The sequence below is a fragment of the Bufo bufo genome, chromosome 9, assembly GCF_905171765.1.
Source record: "Bufo bufo chromosome 9, aBufBuf1.1, whole genome shotgun sequence".
Lineage (NCBI taxonomy): Eukaryota > Metazoa > Chordata > Amphibia > Anura > Bufonidae > Bufo > Bufo bufo.
Window position 1 is genome coordinate 28,149,453 of NC_053397.1, and position 19,267 is coordinate 28,168,719.

Here is a 19,267-nt window from a genome sequence, read left to right on the forward strand (position 1 = left end):
GCGGCGACACCACTTGCCCATCAGACTTCTGATTTGTGACAGCCCCACGCGCTGGAACTCCACCTTGTATATGCTTGATAGGCTGCTCCAGCAGAAACGTGCCGTTAACGACTACCTGTACGAACTCTGCAGCAGGACAGGTTCTGGGGAGCTTGGTTTCTTTTCACTGCGCCAGTGGGTTCTCATGCGCGACACATGCAGACTTTTGCGGCCATTTGATGAGATCACTAAACTGGTCAGTCGCAGCCAGGGCGCCATCAATGACATCGTACCTTACGCCTTCCTTATGGAGCGTGCATTGCGTCGTGTCATTGATCAAGCCGTCAAGGAGCAGGAGCTGGAAGATGAGGAAGTTGCAATGCTGAATGAATTCCCAGGGGGGGCTACTCCATCTGAGACAAGTGAACAACAGGAGTCTGAAGAGGAGTCAGAGGAGGATGGTGCCGGGGCGGAGGAGGAGCAAGAAGAGCAGGCTTTGAGGGGGACTTTGAACTTTTCGGGGATCCCTGGTGTTGTCAGTGGCTGGGGGGAGAATACTGAGGACGACATTCTCCTGGGCGATGAGCAGGAGCCAGGGCGCTCCACTGCTTCCAATTTAGTGCAAATGGGGGCCTTCATGCTCCAGTGTTAAAAATATAAAGGGCAAGGACCAGTACTGGGTGGCAACGTACTTAGACCCCCGGTACAAACACAAAATGGCGGACATGTTACCAGCATCACAGAGGGCTGGCAGAATGCAGCATTTCCAGGCCTTGCTGCGAGAGATGCTGCATTCTGCTGTTGCAGGCGCTGGCAGAGCAATTTCCACCCACAGCGAAACAGGTGCGGGTACCAATCCTACCACGCCTGCAAGAAGATCCAGCCTCAGGGAACGCCTAGACCGACAGGTGTCCGACTACATCGGGTTAACGGTCGATGTGGACGCTCTGAGAAGCGAGGAACCCCTGGACAACTGGGTGTGCAGGCTTGACCTGTGGCCAGAGCACAATTTGCCATGGAACTCTTGGCTTGCCCCTCGTTGAGTGTCCTGTCCGAAAGGACATTCAGCGCAGCAGGGGAAATCGTGACCGATAAGCGCACCCGCCTAGCTCACGACAGTGTGGACTACCTCACATTTCTATCAATTAATGAGGCATGGATCTCGGAGGAATTCAACCCCTGTGATGACCACGTGTAATTTAATTTTCTCATGCCAGCCCACACATATCTGCCACCACCCAGAACAAAGAATGGTCCTTTGTTTTATGTATATACAGCAGCATAAAAGGCCTTTTATGTCAGGTGAATGCCAAAATTTTTGTGGCCTGTAATCCACTGGCCTACAGTAAAACTGACCGCCTAATGTACCTCCAGCCACATAAACACTTGCTCTTTTCTGTCCAGTGAATGCCTAATTTTCGTGGCCTGTGCTCCCGTGGCCTAAAATAAAAATTTTCTAGGCTCCAGCAGGGCACATTTTTGAGTTTCCCTTTAAGACGCATAAAACTGGCCCCTGATTAAAATACATATTTTTTGTGGGAATTTTTGCCATTGATCCCCCTCTAGTATATCACTGTCCATGTTGTGGGACTATTTGTGTACTTCTAGTAAGTATTTGGTGGCTGCAAATATGACCTGAAGGTTTTTCAGGTTCGCCTGCCATTAAAGTCAATGGGGTCCGCCGCGAACACGCGTTCGCGAATTGTCCTGGCCGATGTTCGTCCATCACTAGTAACTACCATAGCGGCAGACCATGCGACTGCTATGGAGCCCAGGGCAAGAGGGGGCCCAGTCTTAGTTGGGATTATCTCCTCTTCTACTGGGAGTGAAAACTTGGTCAGGACTCTACCCCCTAAGGCCTCTTGGACACGACCTTATGGCTTTTTCAGCATTTTGCGGTCCGCAAAAAACGGATCTGCAAAAAATACAGATGCAATCCGTGTGCATTCCATTTTTTGTGGAACGTAACAGCTGGCTCTGATAGAGCAGCACTATCCTTGTCCGTTATGCGGACAATATGGCCTCTTTCACACAACCGTTTTTTTCTTTGTTTGCGGGCCATTTTTTGCATTCCACATATGGTCCGTATACGGAACCATTCATTTCAATGGTTCCGCAAAAAAAACGGAATGTACTCCGTATGCATTCCATTTCCGTATTTCCGTTTTTCCGTTCTGTTGAAAGATAGAACATGTCCTATTATTGCCCGCAAATTACGTTCCGTGGCTCCATTCAAGTCAATGGGTCCGCAAAAAAAACGGAACACATACGGAATGTACTCCGTATGTCTTCCGTAACCGTTCTGTTTTTGCGGAACCATCCATTGAAAATTTTATGCCCAGACCAATTTTTTCTATGTAATTACTGTATACTGTATATGCCAAACGGAAACACAACGGAAACAAAAAACGGAACAACGGATACGTGAAAAACGGACCTCAAAATACTGAAAAAGCCATGCGGTCTTGTGAAAGAGGCCTAATAGGACATGTTCTATTTTTGAACAGCACGTAAAAATGGAAATACGGAAACGGAAGGCATACGGAGTACCTTTAATTTTTTTTTTGCGGATCCATTGAAATGAATGGTTCCGTATATGGAACGCAAAAAACAGAACGTAAACGGAAGAAAAAAAACGTTTGTGTGCAAGAGGCCTAAAGGAACAACTTTTAGTAAATGAGGCAGTGGAAAAATGGCCCCAGGGTCATTAAAATGGGTTTAGGCAGAAGCCCTTCTGTCTGGTGTGGGGGGGCTGGTTTGATCCTCGCTATGGGGCCCTTACATCTCTATATACGCCACTGGTTAAGGGACGCTTTTAACAAATGGGGTTCATCCAATGCAGTCAACCCCTTTAAGTTTCATCCTTCATATTGTAAATGAATTGGATTTTAGGGATCATACAGTAGTTGTCATTATGGACTGCAGACCCTGCAGAGTTTATGTTGAACATATAAAAATGACTAAAAGGGGATCAAAATTACAAACATATCAGAGAAAATGTCCATACTTATACTAGTGGTAATGGCCCCCCTCTGAAATCACCTGTACATGAGTCCCTACCAAAAATGGCGCTGCAAAACCGCAGCAATTTCCTTCCCAATAGGATGATGCCATATGTAGAGGGTTGCACAAATGTAACATACTGGTGAATATGCAGTCACGCCTATCTTCCATGAAGTGCCAATCACATGGTGCCAGTCATACAGGTATGTGGCTATTGGGTGGTCACACCAATACTATTAGTTTAGGTGGGCTGCCACACAGAGGCGTACACATAGGGCCCTATAGCAAGACCTAGGAAAGGCTCCCCACTGCCGCACCCAGTGTGCCAATCACTGTCAGGCAGTGTGGATTGTGTTCATTAAGTGGAAGACCATTTTAATTTAAAAAAAGCAAAAAAAAAAAAAAATCATACACTTTTCTGGCTTCATAAATACGGTGCTCATTCTTCTCCATGTATTGACAACAGACGACATAATGGCCTGCAGCCACCACTAGAGGGAGCTCAGTGTATAGGGATTCATACAGTTACCATTGAACTTAAAGGGGTTTTGCCATCACATACAATGGGGGGAACATATTGCTAGGATATGCCCCCATTGTCTGATAGGTGCCGGTCCCACCTACAACAAGAACAGAGCGGGAAAAATAAATGGAGGTCGCACTGCGCATGCGCAGCCGCCCTCCATTCATTTCAATGTGGATCCGAAAATAGCCGAACACTGGGTCAGCTATTTCCATCTGCCCCATAGAAATGAATGGGAGCAGTGGCCGCGCATGCTCTGTGCGCTCCCTTTCACTTAGCATCAGGGAGCAGCGCTTGGTGGTGGACGGACCCTGGGAAACTCGGGGTCCTGCAGCCACAGCTCTTCCCGCTCCGTTCTCCTTGTAGGTGCGGGTCCCCATGTAGGTGCGATATGCCCCCATTGTATGTGATGGGAATACCCCTTTAATGGAAGCTGGAAATAATTTCTTTGCACTGAACTCCCCCTAGTGGTGACTGCTGAAATATGCAGCATATTGATCCTCTTCTCCCAGGCCCCATGGTAGGTGTACCACTGCTGTCCACCACACAAAGCACAGTGAGTACCCACAAATACCCCACATGTATCATTTCTGCAGGAAGCCCCAGACCTTGCATGTGATTGTTCTCTCTGTAGGGAGGCTTTGAGTTGTTTTTCCTTCTATTACTAGGTAAACCGTGCTCTGGACTATGACACAGACCCCGTCACCACCTATGAGATGATGATGTCAGTATCAGACTCGCCAGACACACCTCACACTGGTAAATCTTAGATAAATGTATATTCCTTTAGTGTAACATATGTTTTTGTTTCAATTATTCACATTTTAAAGATCTCTGCTTGCTGTCATAAAATAGAAACCTTTATTGTTAGAGCTGTTGTCCTGGATTTAAGAGTTGTTATTTTTTTTTGCTAAGGGCAATGAAGTTTCTTGCTGAATGACAGCAAGCAGAGATCTTGTATACAGTAATAATTGATACAAAATGTATAACTTTCCATCAATCCAATAGCATACCCCTGAGTGCGCCCTGGACCGTGGTAAGGTAAGGGCAGGGACCTGGCTCCAGGGGGGAAAACAGAGCTTCATGGCTTTAAAATCCATGGTCATAAAGGGGTCCCGCCAGACCCCAGCAGGATGTTTACAGGGCTCTTCTGAAACCAGTCCAGATACCTGTAAACACGACTGGTTTTATTCAATGTTTATTACCGGTGAGGGCAGAACTGTTTCCCATCACTGCGGATATATATACAGCCCCGGCCTTGTCATCCGTGTGGGGAACTGCAGAGAAGAAGACTAAGGTGTTTTCTGTGATACTGACGTCTTCAAGGAGGAATCAATATCTGCAAGTCTGAGTGCTGCTTCACTGGGGGGAATTCTGCATTGCTTAGATGGACATCTTTCATCCTGTCAGCAGTAATCTATCTATTATCTATCTATTATCTATCTATCTATCTATTATCTATCTATTATCTATCTATCTATCTATTATCTATCTATATCTATCTATCTATTTATCTATCTATCTATCATCTATCTATCTATCTATCTATCTATCTGTCTGTCTGTCTATCTATTATCTATATCTATCTATCTATCTATCTATCTATCTATCTATCTATCTATCTATCTATCTATCTATCTATCTATCTATCTATCTATCTATCTATCTATCTATCTATCTATCTATCTCTCCCCGCTGTGGTTCTCAGGTTTTGCACCAGCCTCTTGTATAGAGATGCTCTGATGCCTCTGCGGTTTCTGCTGACCTCTGACCCACTACCTTCCTCAGTTATTACTCCTGGCCATTTACCGCTGTGTATGTACAGCCTGTGCCCAAAGAGGTTCTCACTGTTCTGGAGCTGAATTCTAGACATAAACCAGGAAGCTCAGGATGAACACAATTCACGTATTTCCTCCTCGGTACATGAAATCCATTCTTTCTTTCAGTGACTGCAACTATAATTGTGTCTGTGACTCCCGTCAACAATTTCAATCCAAAATTTGAATGGACAACGTATACCTTCAGTGTGCAGGAAACTTCTGAAGGTAGGTGAGAGAGTCGTCTTCCCTTTATATACATTGGCTGTGACTCTTTTATGAAAGCTGGCCTACAGTACTAAAATGACTTCAGATACGTGAGGATACATTGTTGCTAAAATCACACGATGGTTATTGTGTGGCAACAAGTGTCCAGACGGATGGACAGTAGCGGAACTAGAACTGACTGGGCACCACAGCACCTTTTTAAACGCCCTCCTCGGTCTCCTTAATGCAGACCTTAGACTGGACAAAAAAAGAAAAAAATACTCGCCTCTCTTCTCCTGTGGGTGCCTCCGCTCTTCGTGCATCCCTGTGTCTACCGGTGACCTGACGTCACACAGCATCAGGTCATGGTGCGCTCCTGCGCAAACTGCGTCCTGCCCTGAAACTGTGCGCGGGCAGCGCGGGCACCCGTAGAAGAAGAGGGAGCAGTGAGTAATACCAGTACTAGGACAATGCTCACCGTTCCCTGAGCCCTGAAAATAAATTAATTTGTCCTCCTCCTGGGCCCCGTCCTGAGTTTGGGCCCCATAGCAGCCGCTTCCCCTGCTTCCATGGTAGCTAGGCTCCTGGAAATTGAATACTTATGCAATTTCTTTGCTCCCATGGGCAATAGGCATATAATCAGTGTGGCTCGTGGCACCAGAATGTTGCCTACATTTGCAAGTGAAGTGTAAAATATACTGATAAACTAAACCCATGTTATTTTGATATTCAAAGCCGGGACCATCGTGGGTCAAGTAACAGCTACAGACGAAGATCTCCCGAGCTGCATAACGTATAAGATCCGAGAAGGCAACACCGACGTAATTAGTACATTTTGGATAAGCCCGACCTCGGGAATCATAGAACTGGTGACTCGCCTGGATTTTGAAGCTAAAGAGTCTCACACCTTGGTTATTGAGGCCACAGACTGTGACACTGTTGACCCTCGAATTGATGTTGCTACAGTAAGTGATAATATGTGGCTCATACACCAGACATTGCGTTTGCAGCACCTTTTTTTTCCCCCTCGGCGCACATCCTGATGTTGGGGCTCCTATCTGATGGTAGTTGGGGTGCCCTTGATGTTATAGGTTTGGTGCAAGTGCAAGGCAGGAGATGTAGGTGCAATGGCTGGCATATGGTTCTGGAGTCAGTATACAGGTCAAATGTAGAAAAACAAACTTTTCTCTTTACTAAAGTGCAGAATAGGAGTTGTAGTACATCCAACGGTAGGGGAATGTAATATTCATTCCTCTCTATCTTCCCGCAGTCTCTCTCTGTAGAATCTATGGCTGGCAATATTACTTTTGCGTTGGTGGCTGTAATTTCCATCTAAAGGATACAGGGTTTGAGAAAAGGATGGCCAGGTCATGTCTAAGTGTGAAGGGTGTCTAAACAATGTCCCCTTCACTGCAGTAAAGTCCATCAGCATTGTTTAGCGAATACTTTACTGACAACTATTCTCGGCCATGCAGATTCGGGACCTTCTTGGTTCTTTGCTTTCTCTATCTGTCTTTCCTGAGAACTGTAGAAATTTTGAGGTCCTTCTCTTGGTAGATAATCCTCAGAGAAGGTGATTCTCTGTAACTTCGGTCCAGTTCTGTCAGGAGTGGAGCACATGGAACAGCTTCCTCCTCTTACTCTTCTAACACACTACACTAGCTAGGCTGAGCTGGGGGGGCAGATCAGGATCTACACCTAGCTTCCTGCAGCTGCTATGTCAGAGTTGGTTAACTCTGTCACTTCCATACATACCCACACTGGGCATATACATAGTATAAAATGACATAACATAAATAACAAAACAATCTTGAAAATGACCTGGTCTGGGGTACTGCACATTGACCTCAGTGACAAACCTTGCAGGAGGAACAATAGAGTAAAGATGAAGGAGAGGGAGGTAGGAGGAGAGAGAGGGGGCTGTTGATTTCAGTGAACCCTGGGTGACTACATGGCAAAATAATCGGTGAAGAAAAGACGAATTCACAGCAAACATCGATAGAACTAGAAGAGGTCACTGTTAAGATTTAGGGTTTGTTCACACAGCTGAACTCCATGGCAGAAGAATCTGCAGCAGATTAGTAACTGAAAACAGGACAATTTTGGTGGCAGATTTGTAATTCGGTGGTGGCTTTAGAGGCGTTTTTACAAGAGCTTCAGAAGAGCTTTTTGTTGAGGTTTTTAAAACTTCCGCTTTAAGCCTCGTTCACACTTCAGCGTTTGGTCAGTGATTTCCTTCAGTGATTTGTGAGCCAAAACCAGGAGTGGAGGCTACACGGAGATAAGGTCTAATGGAAAGATCTGCACCTGTTCTGTGGTTGTGGCTCACAAATAACTGATGGAAATCACTGACCGAACACTGAAGTATGAACGAGGCCTTACACTGTGTGCACAATGGGTCAATGGGGAACATGTTGGTGGATTGATTGAGGATTTAGCAGCAAAAAAAGGCCTGTTTTTCGTCGCTGAATCACGGGCAGATTAGTGGCAGATTTTATCTGTGTCTGACATTATCCAATCAGTGCTGCCAGTGTCAGACTGAACAGGAACCCCCCCCCCCCCCCCCCCCAACTGGTAACACCCAGCTGGACCTTCATTGCAAACTGCTGGTAATTAATTATTAACTTCTAACAGAAATAATAAAATAATAGCACAACATAGTCATAAGAATAGATGCTCCAGAATCATTATTACATGGGGAAAACAAGTAGTTACTAAACCAGACATCAGGAGAGGGGAGAGGACCTCTTTAACACCTGCCGCTAGGTTTCTTAGCAGATCACCCCTGTTTATATCGGTGGTCACAGCATTAGGACACCCACTTTCTTGCAAAAAAAATAAAATTTAAAATTCATCCAAAGTTATCGGCCCCTGTAATTGTTTAGAGTTGTAACAGAAAATCTTCTTCATAGCAGAGGGTCAGTTATGTGGAGACCCTAGAAATTAGGCAGGACAGATAGATGGCGGGAGACTTCATTATACGGAACTTCTCAGTAACCCCTTGTTACGCGGCACATCGCCAACGCCAGCATTTATTATTGCACGTTATTCCCAGAGCTTCTATGGCATTTTCCTGCGGTTGCTATGACGATGACTCCCAGGTCGTAATTGCAGCCTGAATTTCGATTTGTAGACCTCTCTCCGAGGCAGTAAGTTATTTTTTATTTGTTAGTTGAGCACTGAGCGCTGCCCTATGAATCAATAAGTCGGATCCTTGTGCAGGCAGGAAGGATGCTGGCCACAGTTAGCAGCCATATTTAATATTGCTGAGCTTATTCAGGATATCCACTGGGGGCTCTGGTGCGTTGCAGCGCTGGGGTCCTGGGTTCGACAGAGTTTGTATGTTCTCCCCATGGGTTTTTACTCCCGGTTCTCCGGTTTACTCCCACATTCCAAAGACATACTGATAGGGAATAGTAAGGAATGGTGGCTCACTGAGGACGTGATCACAGAGAAGGTGCTACTAACCCGCAAGAGGGACACCCACCCTCTGGTCAAAAAACAGTAGCTATAGAATAAATAAGGGTGAGCACTCAACAAATGGCATTATTTTAATATTTTAGTGTTTAATTAAACTTTTAATTTCCTAATGCCATTTGTTGAGTGCTCACCCTTATTTATTCTATACATACTGATAGGGACCTTAGATTGTGAGCCCCATTGGGGACAGCGTGATGCTAATGTCTGTAAAGTGCTGCGGAACATGTCAGCGCTATATAAGTGACTTAAATAAATTAATGAACAACATAAAACAGAGAATATTCTGTGCTGGTAAAGTTCTTACTATACCTTCCAAATGCTCTGCGAAAGCATAGAAATAAATAATAAATTCTGTCTTCCTTCAGCCATCACTAGAGGGAGCTCAGGAGCATCTTGTGGAGTAGAATGTATATGCAGTAAGCTCCTGATCTCCCCCTAGTGGTGGCTGCAGACAATTTTTTTGTTTTATATCAGAAAATCAGAGTTTTGACAGCTATAAAAATATACCGTAGTGACAAACTAATCCGAGAATTAATGATGTCTGAGGATGAAAATTCATTGAAAATACTTTATATCAATAATTGTATTAATAAATGTAATTTCTTCAGGCTCCTGATTGGTCAGTCCCGATAACTAAAATGTGTTAAAGGGGTATTCTGGTTACAGAAGGTTATATCCCCTATCCACAGGATAGGAGATAACTATTAGGCCTCTTTCCCACTGGCATTGCGGGAAAAGGTGCGGGTGCTTTGCCGGAACATGCAGGATTTTTCAGCGCGAGTGCAAAACATTGTAATGCGTTTTGCACTCGCGTGAGAAAAATCGCGCTTGTTTGGTACCCAAGCTTGGGATCGGTGTTCTGTAGATTGTATTATTTTCCCTTATAACACGGTTATAAGGGAAAATAATAGCAATCTGAATACAGAATGCATAGTACAATAGCGCTGGAGGGGTTAAAAAAAATAAAAAAATAATTTAACTCACCTTAATCCACTTGCTCGCGCAGCCCGCATCTCTTTCTGTCTCCTTCTTTGCTGATTGTAGGAACAGGACCTGAACATCACCACAGGTCCTTTTCCTGCACACAGCAAAAAAGAAGACAGAAGAGAAGCCGGACTGCGCGAGCAAGTGGATTAAGGTGAGTTTAATTATTATTATTATTTTTTTTTTTTTTTAACCCCTCCAGCGCTATTTTACTATGCATTCTGTATTCAGAATGCTATTATTTTCCCTTATAACCATGTTATAAGGGAAAATAATAATGATCGGGTCTCCATCCCGATCGTCTCCTAGCAACCATCCGTGAAAATCGCACCGCATCCGCACTTGCACATTAATTTCTATGGGGCCTGCGTTACGTGAAAAACGCACAAAGAGGAGCATGCTGCGATTTTCACGCAACGCACAAGTGATGCGTGAAAATCACCGCTCGTGTGCACAGCCCCATAAAAATGAATCGGTCAGGATTCAGTGCGGGTGCAATGCGTTCACCTCACGCATTGCATCTGCGCGGAATACTCGCCCGTGTGAAAGGGGCCTTAGATTGATGGGGGCCCTATCACTGGCATCCCCACTGATCACGAGAATGGGGGCTTCCTAGCCTGTGGAGCCCCCCTGAAATGAACCGAGCATTTGGTCAGAAATTGACGCAGCTGCTCCATTCATTTCGCAGTACTCGGCGCATTTCTGGCCAGCCGCTCTGTCCATTTCAGGAGGGCTCCACTGGGCCCCTGTTCTTGTGATCAGTGGGGGTCCCAGCGGTAGGACACCCTCCAATCTAATAGTTCCATACTATCCTATGGATAGGGGATAACATTCTGTAGCATATATAGTAATGCATAACTGGGCGATTTCTCACGTAGGAACGTTTACCAGACACTAATCCCTTATGTTTTTTATTGTTTTTTGGAAGGTCACTATTAATGTAATAGCGGAGAACGACGAGGCCCCTGTGTGTAGACCGTCCAGGTACTCCGCCGTCATCTACGACAACATCACCGCAGGGATAAACATCAACAACTTCCGGCTCAACTGCCAAGATCGCGACTCGAAAAATACAGATATGCGATATGAAATAGCTTCAGGTGCAAAAAGTGCAAAAAAGTGGTTTTACTATTGATGACCTATCCTCAGGATAGGCCATCAATATCAGATTTGCGGGGGTCCGACTCCCCGCACCATCTTCGATCAGCTTTTCCCTTGTAGCTCCAGTGCCGAATGTCCAAACTCCAGATCTCCATCCGTTGTGTAATAGACGGAGCTGGTTAATGTAGTGCTTGACTTCATGAGGAACCGCGCTGCCGTTACTCAGTAGATGGAGCTGTGCAGTTACGGGGCCCGTAGTAGAGGGTGCAGGGTGTCGGACCCCATCAATATTAAAATCCTCGACGGTCCTTTTAACATGTTAATTACATTGCTGAAGTTTTGTGAGTTTGGACCCTCACTTTTAAACTCCTTTGACACTGCACGGAGATTTCTGTTAGGCCTCATGCACATGACCGTATGTATTTTGTGGACCTGCAAAATACAGATTCTGTCCGCGTTCCATCCTAATTTTTTCCGTTATGCAAAAAGATAGAATATTTCCTATACTTGGCTGCAAAATGTGGATCACGAACCCATGGCACATGGACGCCATCTGTATTTTTCGGATCCGCGATTTGTGTACCGCAAAATAGACACAGTCGTGTGCATGAGGCCTTATTGAGAAACTTTCCGAGCAAAGCATTGTTCCTAGCAGTGACAGTTTGCTTAGAATCTTGTGTCAGATTCCCAGTAACAGAAATCTCTGAGCAGTGATCACCCCTTTGGCACTGGTCTCACATACCTCTAAACTTTTGAAAATCGCAAAGAGGGACAATATCTGCGGCGTGTATCACACCAGTTTTATTCATACTAGGCCACGCCTCTAACTCCGCCCAAAGCACAATTACTGACTCCATCACAACTACAGCAGCTGGGGATCGGTTAGGGGAGTATAAGTTCCTTTATTTTTTTACAGCATGTGGAGCCCCTGGGACAACTTTTTTTTTTCTTGTACTTCAATATCCATTTAAATATTAGCAAATAAATTAACAGATTATAGATATTTTAAAGTCCAAATTGCACAAAATAATGAAGTTCTGGTCTAATATACAGGTAGAAACCGTACAGACACTTTAATAAGGAGCAATTTAGTTAATTTATTAATGCACATTTATGCATTAATTCCCAAAGGTCAAAAAGTGGGACATTTTAGTATCAAAGATGGACAGAGGGATGTGGGTCAAAAAGAGGGACTGTCCCTCCAAAAGACGGACACTTGGGAGGCGTGGTCTCACTCTGGAGATCAGTAGTGGCCATTATTCTTACTTAAAGGGGTTGTCCGGGTTCAGAGCTGAGGCTGAGCATCGGAGCATCTCATGCTCCGATGCGCTCCCTTGCCCAGCGCTAAATCACGCAGGGCAAGGTCTCTTTTGTTTTCAATAACACACTGCCAGTGACGTTCGGTGACATCACCGGCTCTAAAGGGCGGGCTTTAGCGCTGCCCTAGCCGTTTTACTGGCTAGGGCAGCGCTAAATCCCGCCCATCAGTGCCAGTGACGTCACCGGGCTTCCTGGCAGCCCCATGGAGAGCCCGGTACGTCACCGGATCTCCAAAAAATGTCTTTGCCCTGCGCGATTTAGCACATGGCAAAGGAGAGCATCGGAGCATGAACTGCTCCAATGCTCAAGTCAGGGGGGCTGCCGGGGTAAAAATGGAGGGATGTCCGGGTTCAGCTCTGAACCCGGACAACCCCTTTAAGATGTCTAGAAGCTAGCTGGGTTTCCGATGGTGTAACTTCCAGGATAGGAGGCATAGTATCTGCCCTGGGACAGCAGAGGTGGCTCTTCTTCACTGTACAGAGAGGCTTATGGGTGGAGAACATTGGCGGTCGCAAGGGTTGCCTCAGTCCATGGTTACCTGATTATATAAGGTACAATTGAAGTTCTTGGGCCTCAAGGGAAAAACCGTAATGGGGCCCCCAACTATGTACCATTTATACCGCTGGTCCTCTTATGTATCAGAGGAACCTTCAGACCTCCTCAGGCATCAGGGCCTGGGTGTGACTGCTACCTCAACACCCCCTATAGATACGTTACCATTATAGGACTTCCGTAACACATTTACAGTAGTGGTCAATGTCGCGGGGGATTAAGGGCAGTGGGGCATGTGCCTTGGTCCTTGGTACTGGGAGCCAAGGGGGAGGATGCTAACAAGTGTATTTAGATTGATACTTTGCCGCTAGGTGAAGGAAGCTACGACTCTGGGGTCAACAGCTGAAATTTTATAGCTTATACTCACTCTTCTATAAATTGCCTTTAGGGCTCATGCACACAAACTTATTTTTCTTCCATTTCCATTCCGTTTTTACAGGTCTATATACGGAACCATTGGTTTTAATGGGGCTTGTAAATAAAAAGGGAAATGACTCAGTGTGCATTCCGTTTCCGTATGTCCGCATGTCTGTTCCACAAAAATATTAGAACATGTTACAATGGATCTGCAAAAAAAAATGCAAAAACAGATGCAACACAAACGTCACATGGATGTCATCTGTTTTTTTTTTTGCGGATCTGTGTTTTGTGGACCACAAAATACATACAGTCATGTGCCTGATTAATCAGTGGGAAGCTAAAATCAAGCTAATTATTCCAGAAGATGGGACAACATCCTAATATCTTTCCGCTTTCTTCCCAGGAAACGTTAACAATCACTTTGCTTTTGATCCCACCCATGGCTCCCACAATCCTAAACTCATCCTAAAAACCCCTTTTGATTTTGACAATGGCGCTGACAGGCAGCAGAGTTACAACCTAGTGGTCCACATCGTTGATGACAATGCAAAGGATGGTCGTGTTCAACAGCCGAGGACGGGGACAACCATGATCATGATAAACGTGGTGCGAACCAATACACCACCTCCACCCACAACTGACTACTATGTAAGTGTCTTGGGTGACCCCTTGTCATGTATTTATCCTAAAACTGGTCATATACATTTGGTAAAAGACAATCTAATGTGTATAAGCCTGTCTCTAGGAAGTAGGATGAGCTGCTCTGAAGGACAAAGTTCTGCTCTACAAAGTGAAACACTGTACAGACCAATAGAAAATAAACATTCATGAGCATGAGGAGGATTTGAAACATTCCTTAGACATTTTCCTGTTTTTTTTTCTTCTTCTTGTACAGAAAAGAAAAGGACTAACAATAGTAGACAAGAATGTTAATACATTTGACCCCGCTGCCTGGTATGTGCCCTTTCTTTTAACTCTCATGGCTCTGTTCCTTGCTGCTCTTCTGGGATGGGTAGGTCATCTTTTGTGGAAATATGGCAACTTGAAGGCCCTGTGCCAAAAGGCAAGAAGCACAGTTTCCAAGAGGAGGTAAGAACTGGCTACGTGTGTCTTGTGTGGTCCGATGGATGGAGGGACAAGTAACTTTTTCGATGTTTATTCCTGACAGAGTAAAGACCTATAAAACAGGTAAGTGCCCGTTCCTCTACAATACAGGTGTATAGTCAGTGTCCAGTGTCTTCACGTCTGGTTTCTTACTTCTTTTCTCTTTTCCTTACTAGGAACAAAAAAAGAGAAGGTGGAAGTTATAACGGTGAGTTGTATTTGATGCTGTTCCACCATATATTGTGGCCCTCTTCATTAAGAAGACTACTCTGCGTGAAGACCACCTTTCAATGCAATTCTGGGTGATCATCTCAAAGAGAGATTGATCACATTCACATATGTAAATAAGTATGTAACACTGGCCAATGATGACCTTGTGCAGTGAGGCAGGTGTGTTCTTCGGCGGTACGTGATCTCTACCAAGCTCCTTAGAGAGTGAGCACTGAAGTACTGTCAGATGACCACCAAAAATTGCATGAAAATGGACTTCTTGAGGGATGGTCATCTTCTATGACAGGACCACGACCACCCCTCTAGAAGTCCATTTTTTCCATGCAATTTTGGTGGTGTTCTTTGGCGGAAACCTGATCTGGATCTGGAGGTGTGGTCTGTTTGAGTGTCTTCACTTGTATATTTCCCTTTTGTTTTGTTATTTTTTTAGTTGGGAGATTGGTTGACTAGTGTTTTAGTACAGAACGTGAACTGCTTTTGACAAGTGACAAGCTTTTATGTGGGGCATTATATGGTTTGTCGCAGCAAAGCAGAGATAAAGTTGTTTTTTCTTTGTAGTTCCAGCTCAACCACTCCTATGGAGTCCCTGTGTCTGTGTGTGTGTGGACACCATGTCAGTTACACGTGCATAATCCAAAGGTAAAAAGTAAGTCCAGCACCAGGTTTGAAGATAAAATCAACAGTAATCCTTAGGGCTTATTCAGACTACTGTATATTTGTGTCCGGATCCGGTCTGCAGTTTTGCGGAACTGATGCAGACCCATTCACTTCAATGGGGCCACAAAAGATACGGACAGCACACGTGTACTGTCTGCATCCGTACTTCCGTTATGGAACGGAAGTACCGAGAGCTCCAATCGGAAGGCAGAAGGAGCCGTATCCCTCTGTCTTGCCTCACAGGTGCCGCGATCAGCGTTGATCGTGGCACCTGAGGGGTTTAATGATGGGGTTCAGCGGGATCACCGTTCCCCGTTATTGTGGCTGGGTGTCTGCTGTATGATACAGCCAGCACCCGGCACGTATATGGAGTGGGCTCGTTGCAGTACGGGTACGTCACGGTGGTTGAAGGGGTTAAGGTGCATAATCCTATGTCGTAAACATGTAGGTTTATGCCCTTTGAGGACTACAGTTGATTTTATCATATTTCAATAAAGGATTGAATTTTATCTTCGGACCTGGTGCTGGACTTAGCTTCTACCTTTGGATTATACGGTTATTATCATCTGTTGATTATGTAGCTTACTATATATATCATATTATGTGAGGAATAGTGCAGCCCTGTACTTCTACCCACACCGCTATACATACCTATTTGGGCAATCCGTCCTAAATTGACGGCCCCCAACTGGATGACGGTCCCTAACTTATACTGATGACTTATCCACTGGATAGGTCATCAGTATCTGATCCATGGGGGTCAGATACCCGGGACCCCTAAACAATCAGCTGTTTGAGAAAGGCAGTAGTACCGCAGCTTTCTTTCAGCAAACCAAGCACAGCGCCATACATTGTATAGTGGCTGCGCTTTCTTATCGCACGCAGACCCATTCACTTCTATGGGGCTGAGCTGCGCCTAGGCCATGTGACCAATGAACATGATGTCATCACTCTACTGAGAGACGCCGCTGCCTTCTCAAACAGCTGATTGGTGGGAGTTCCATACCGGTGACCTATCCAGAGGGGCCGGACTCGCCACCGGAGCATGACAATATAACTCATCAGTGGCCTGTAAGGCGCACGTCATGTATAGAATGGGCACAGTGATTGGCTTAAAGGGGTTATCCCATCATAATGATCACTGTTAAATCTGTTAATGATTTGACAGTGATCATTTTTGTAAATATACTTTATTAACAAATTCCCACCGATTAGGAGAAAATTCATCCCCACTTACCTTATTGTTGTGACTCGGTCTCCCCTGGTTACGACCACCGCTCTTCCGCAAGATCCCGATGGTCGCGCTTGCCCAGAAGACTTCTTCTTTTCTCCCGGCCGGGCCACTCGCTGTCCTGAACGCGCACGCTGCCGCGCATGCGCGACGGTGACTTCTTCCCGGCCAGAATAGTACAGAGCTGCGAACGCGCACGCCGGCTCTGTACTATACTGGCCAGAAATAAGTCACATTGCGCATGCGCGGCAGCGTGCGCGTTCAGTCCAGCGCGCGGCCCGGCCGGGAGAAGACTTCAATCAAGATGAAGCCCGCCCCCAGCCAGAATCCAGGAAGTGAACGCGCGGTGGCAGCAGGTAAGTATGAAACTGCTAAGTGGGATAACCCCTTTAATCGAGTCTATTGTACTGATTTACTTGTGACACCTTTCTTGTTATCTTTAGGAAACAACAACCTTTGAAACTGTCTTTGATGGAGAGGCCTTGGATCCAGGTAATCTGTATTGTCTTTCCTTTTGCTTGCCATTTGATATATAACATGATGCCAATAGTTAAAGGGGGCGTACAGGTTTAGAAAAACACAGCTAATTTCTTTCGTCAGCCCCTTTGACCCTGTCTCAACAGGGGCATACACAAATTTCATAGGACCCCATAGCAAAATTTAGTTTAAGCCCCCCTACCCCACTCTGTTTGCCAGCTCACGTGCGCCATTCATTCCAAGGCAAAGCAGAATAAAAAGAGCAACGCCCCAGATTTCTGAGCGGAAGAAATTTTTAATTAAAAGAAATAACCCTCAGCCTCACCCACTTTATCCAACTGCTATGTTGGAAAAAGTATAACAGGTGCTTCAAAAATATGACGCTTACTCTGAACAGCATATTTCTAAATGTATTTACACCAGACAAGTGACATGACACACTGATAAATCTCCCATACACAACTCTAAATCACTGCCTCCCCTCACACAATACAGTATATCACAAAACTGGCTTCCTGCCGCCACCACTAGGGGGAGCTCAGTACATAAGAATTTGTACAGTTACTGTAATAATCTCTTTGCACTGAGCTCCCCCTGGTGGCAACTGCATAAAAGTGCAGTGCTTTCTTGTCGGAAAGAGAGGAAGTTCAGGGATGGGTTTCTCTTACCCCTGAGCCCCATAGCAGACATGTGGTCTTCCTCTATTGCAGGTATACCATTGCAGTTCACTGGTGGTATCATCTGACATGTCATGATCAACTATGGATGGAATCCCTTCTTCTTTTCTTTTTGACTTGAATGACCATAAGTCCCCTATAGTCTTGGTTCCACCATACTTCTTAAAGGAGTATTACTTTCTACAGCATGTTATCAGTTATACACCTATCCAGCTGCTGGGGCCCTTATGAATGACTAGAATGCCCCCCCCCCCCCCCCAGCTGCATGACCATGTCTAGGAGGACATTTAATGGGGGGATGATCAAGCATGTGCCCTGCCGCTCCTTTTGGCCGTTTTCGTCAGTGCCCTGGACTTTGACTGGAGTTTTGTGCTCAACCTTTGCTTTGCTGAAAGTCTCCCGAGTCACAGTCATGCAGCTTGGGGGAACAAGGGACTGGGGTCACCCATTCTTGGCGTGGTTCCAGTGGTCGGATCCCAAGGTTTACCACCTATCCAGTGAATAGATGAAAAATGCTGTAGGCCAGAATAACCCTTTAATACACCCTCATTTATAGTTCAATCTATTACAGTCCATTTTCTTGTGTTAGTCACAGGGAAAATGTATGAATATAACAGCAAGTCAGGAGCTAGAAGGTGGAAGTCCATGCTGCAAGCCAATGAGGAGAAGATAAAACTTTCCGATATTTCCACTGTATCCGAAGCCCTGGTCCCTGTTCTTTCAACTGCTCCTGCTATCAAGAGTACCTAAGGAGAAACATGTCTGCTCTGAAGATCTGACCTTTGGGATCACTGATGCATATTCTTGTGGGATTTTGGTGGCATACCATCTCAGATCAATGCTGTTTTCTCGATATAATTTTCCTGTGAAATGAAATAAGCAGAAAAATTATAATATGGACATATTGTATCAAAGAAAATGTTCTAATCTATAGAGTGAAGGCTATTATATTGTCTAAAATAATGTTTATAAAGAATGGAATCTATGGATCAATCTACCTTCTAATAAATGTGATCAGCCATAACAATAGGTCCACCTCATGCTGCCCAAACTGCTCTGAGCTGTCAATGCAAGATATCTAAAGATGTCCTGTTATATCTGGCACCAATACATTAGCAGCAGATGATCCTTTAAAGAGGTTATGCCATGATGGATGTAAAAAATGAAAATCAGACATCATATAGTACATGACAATCTCTTTCTAACAAAGCTAGAACCAGCCCTGTACCTCACACGGATCTCCACATTCACTGCTCCAATTTATTTGCTAGATTTTCCTCAGGTGGGGGGTTCAGGGGTGTGTCCTTTCTCATGGGGTACATCCAGTGGCGTAGCTAGAAATGACTGGGCCCCACAGCAAATTTTTGAAATGGGGCCCCCCCTCCCCCAGTAATTTTTTTGCAACCCCTTCCTTTCATGCGGCCCCCATTCCTGTGGCTAGTAAAGATCGCTCTCTCAGACCAGGCCCGGCAGCTGTTCTATCTGTTTTCTACACTATCTATACTGTCACTGTATATAATTTCATTGTGTAATACTGTTGAGGGGGCCCTGACAAAATCTTTTA

At 45.1% G+C, this 19,267-nt stretch overlaps 1 protein-coding gene across 1 annotated transcript in view; it reads left to right on the forward strand.

The window, feature by feature from the left end:
- Positions 1 to 18,652, forward strand: part of LOC120979062 (cadherin-related family member 3-like) — a 53,323-nt gene extending 34,671 nt beyond the window's left edge. Inside the window, exons 10-19 of the mRNA XM_040407587.1 lie at positions 4,174 to 4,264; positions 5,452 to 5,550; positions 6,265 to 6,494; positions 10,922 to 11,093; positions 13,730 to 13,974; positions 14,222 to 14,415; positions 14,495 to 14,514; positions 14,607 to 14,638; positions 16,993 to 17,041; positions 18,293 to 18,652. Coding sequence (XP_040263521.1) covers positions 4,174 to 4,264; positions 5,452 to 5,550; positions 6,265 to 6,494; positions 10,922 to 11,093; positions 13,730 to 13,974; positions 14,222 to 14,415; positions 14,495 to 14,514; positions 14,607 to 14,638; positions 16,993 to 17,041; positions 18,293 to 18,453 — 1,293 coding nt within the window. The 3' untranslated portion in view covers positions 18,454 to 18,652. The remainder of the gene's footprint in view (positions 1 to 4,173; positions 4,265 to 5,451; positions 5,551 to 6,264; positions 6,495 to 10,921; positions 11,094 to 13,729; positions 13,975 to 14,221; positions 14,416 to 14,494; positions 14,515 to 14,606; positions 14,639 to 16,992; positions 17,042 to 18,292) is intronic.
- Positions 18,653 to 19,267: the final 615 nt, after the last annotated feature.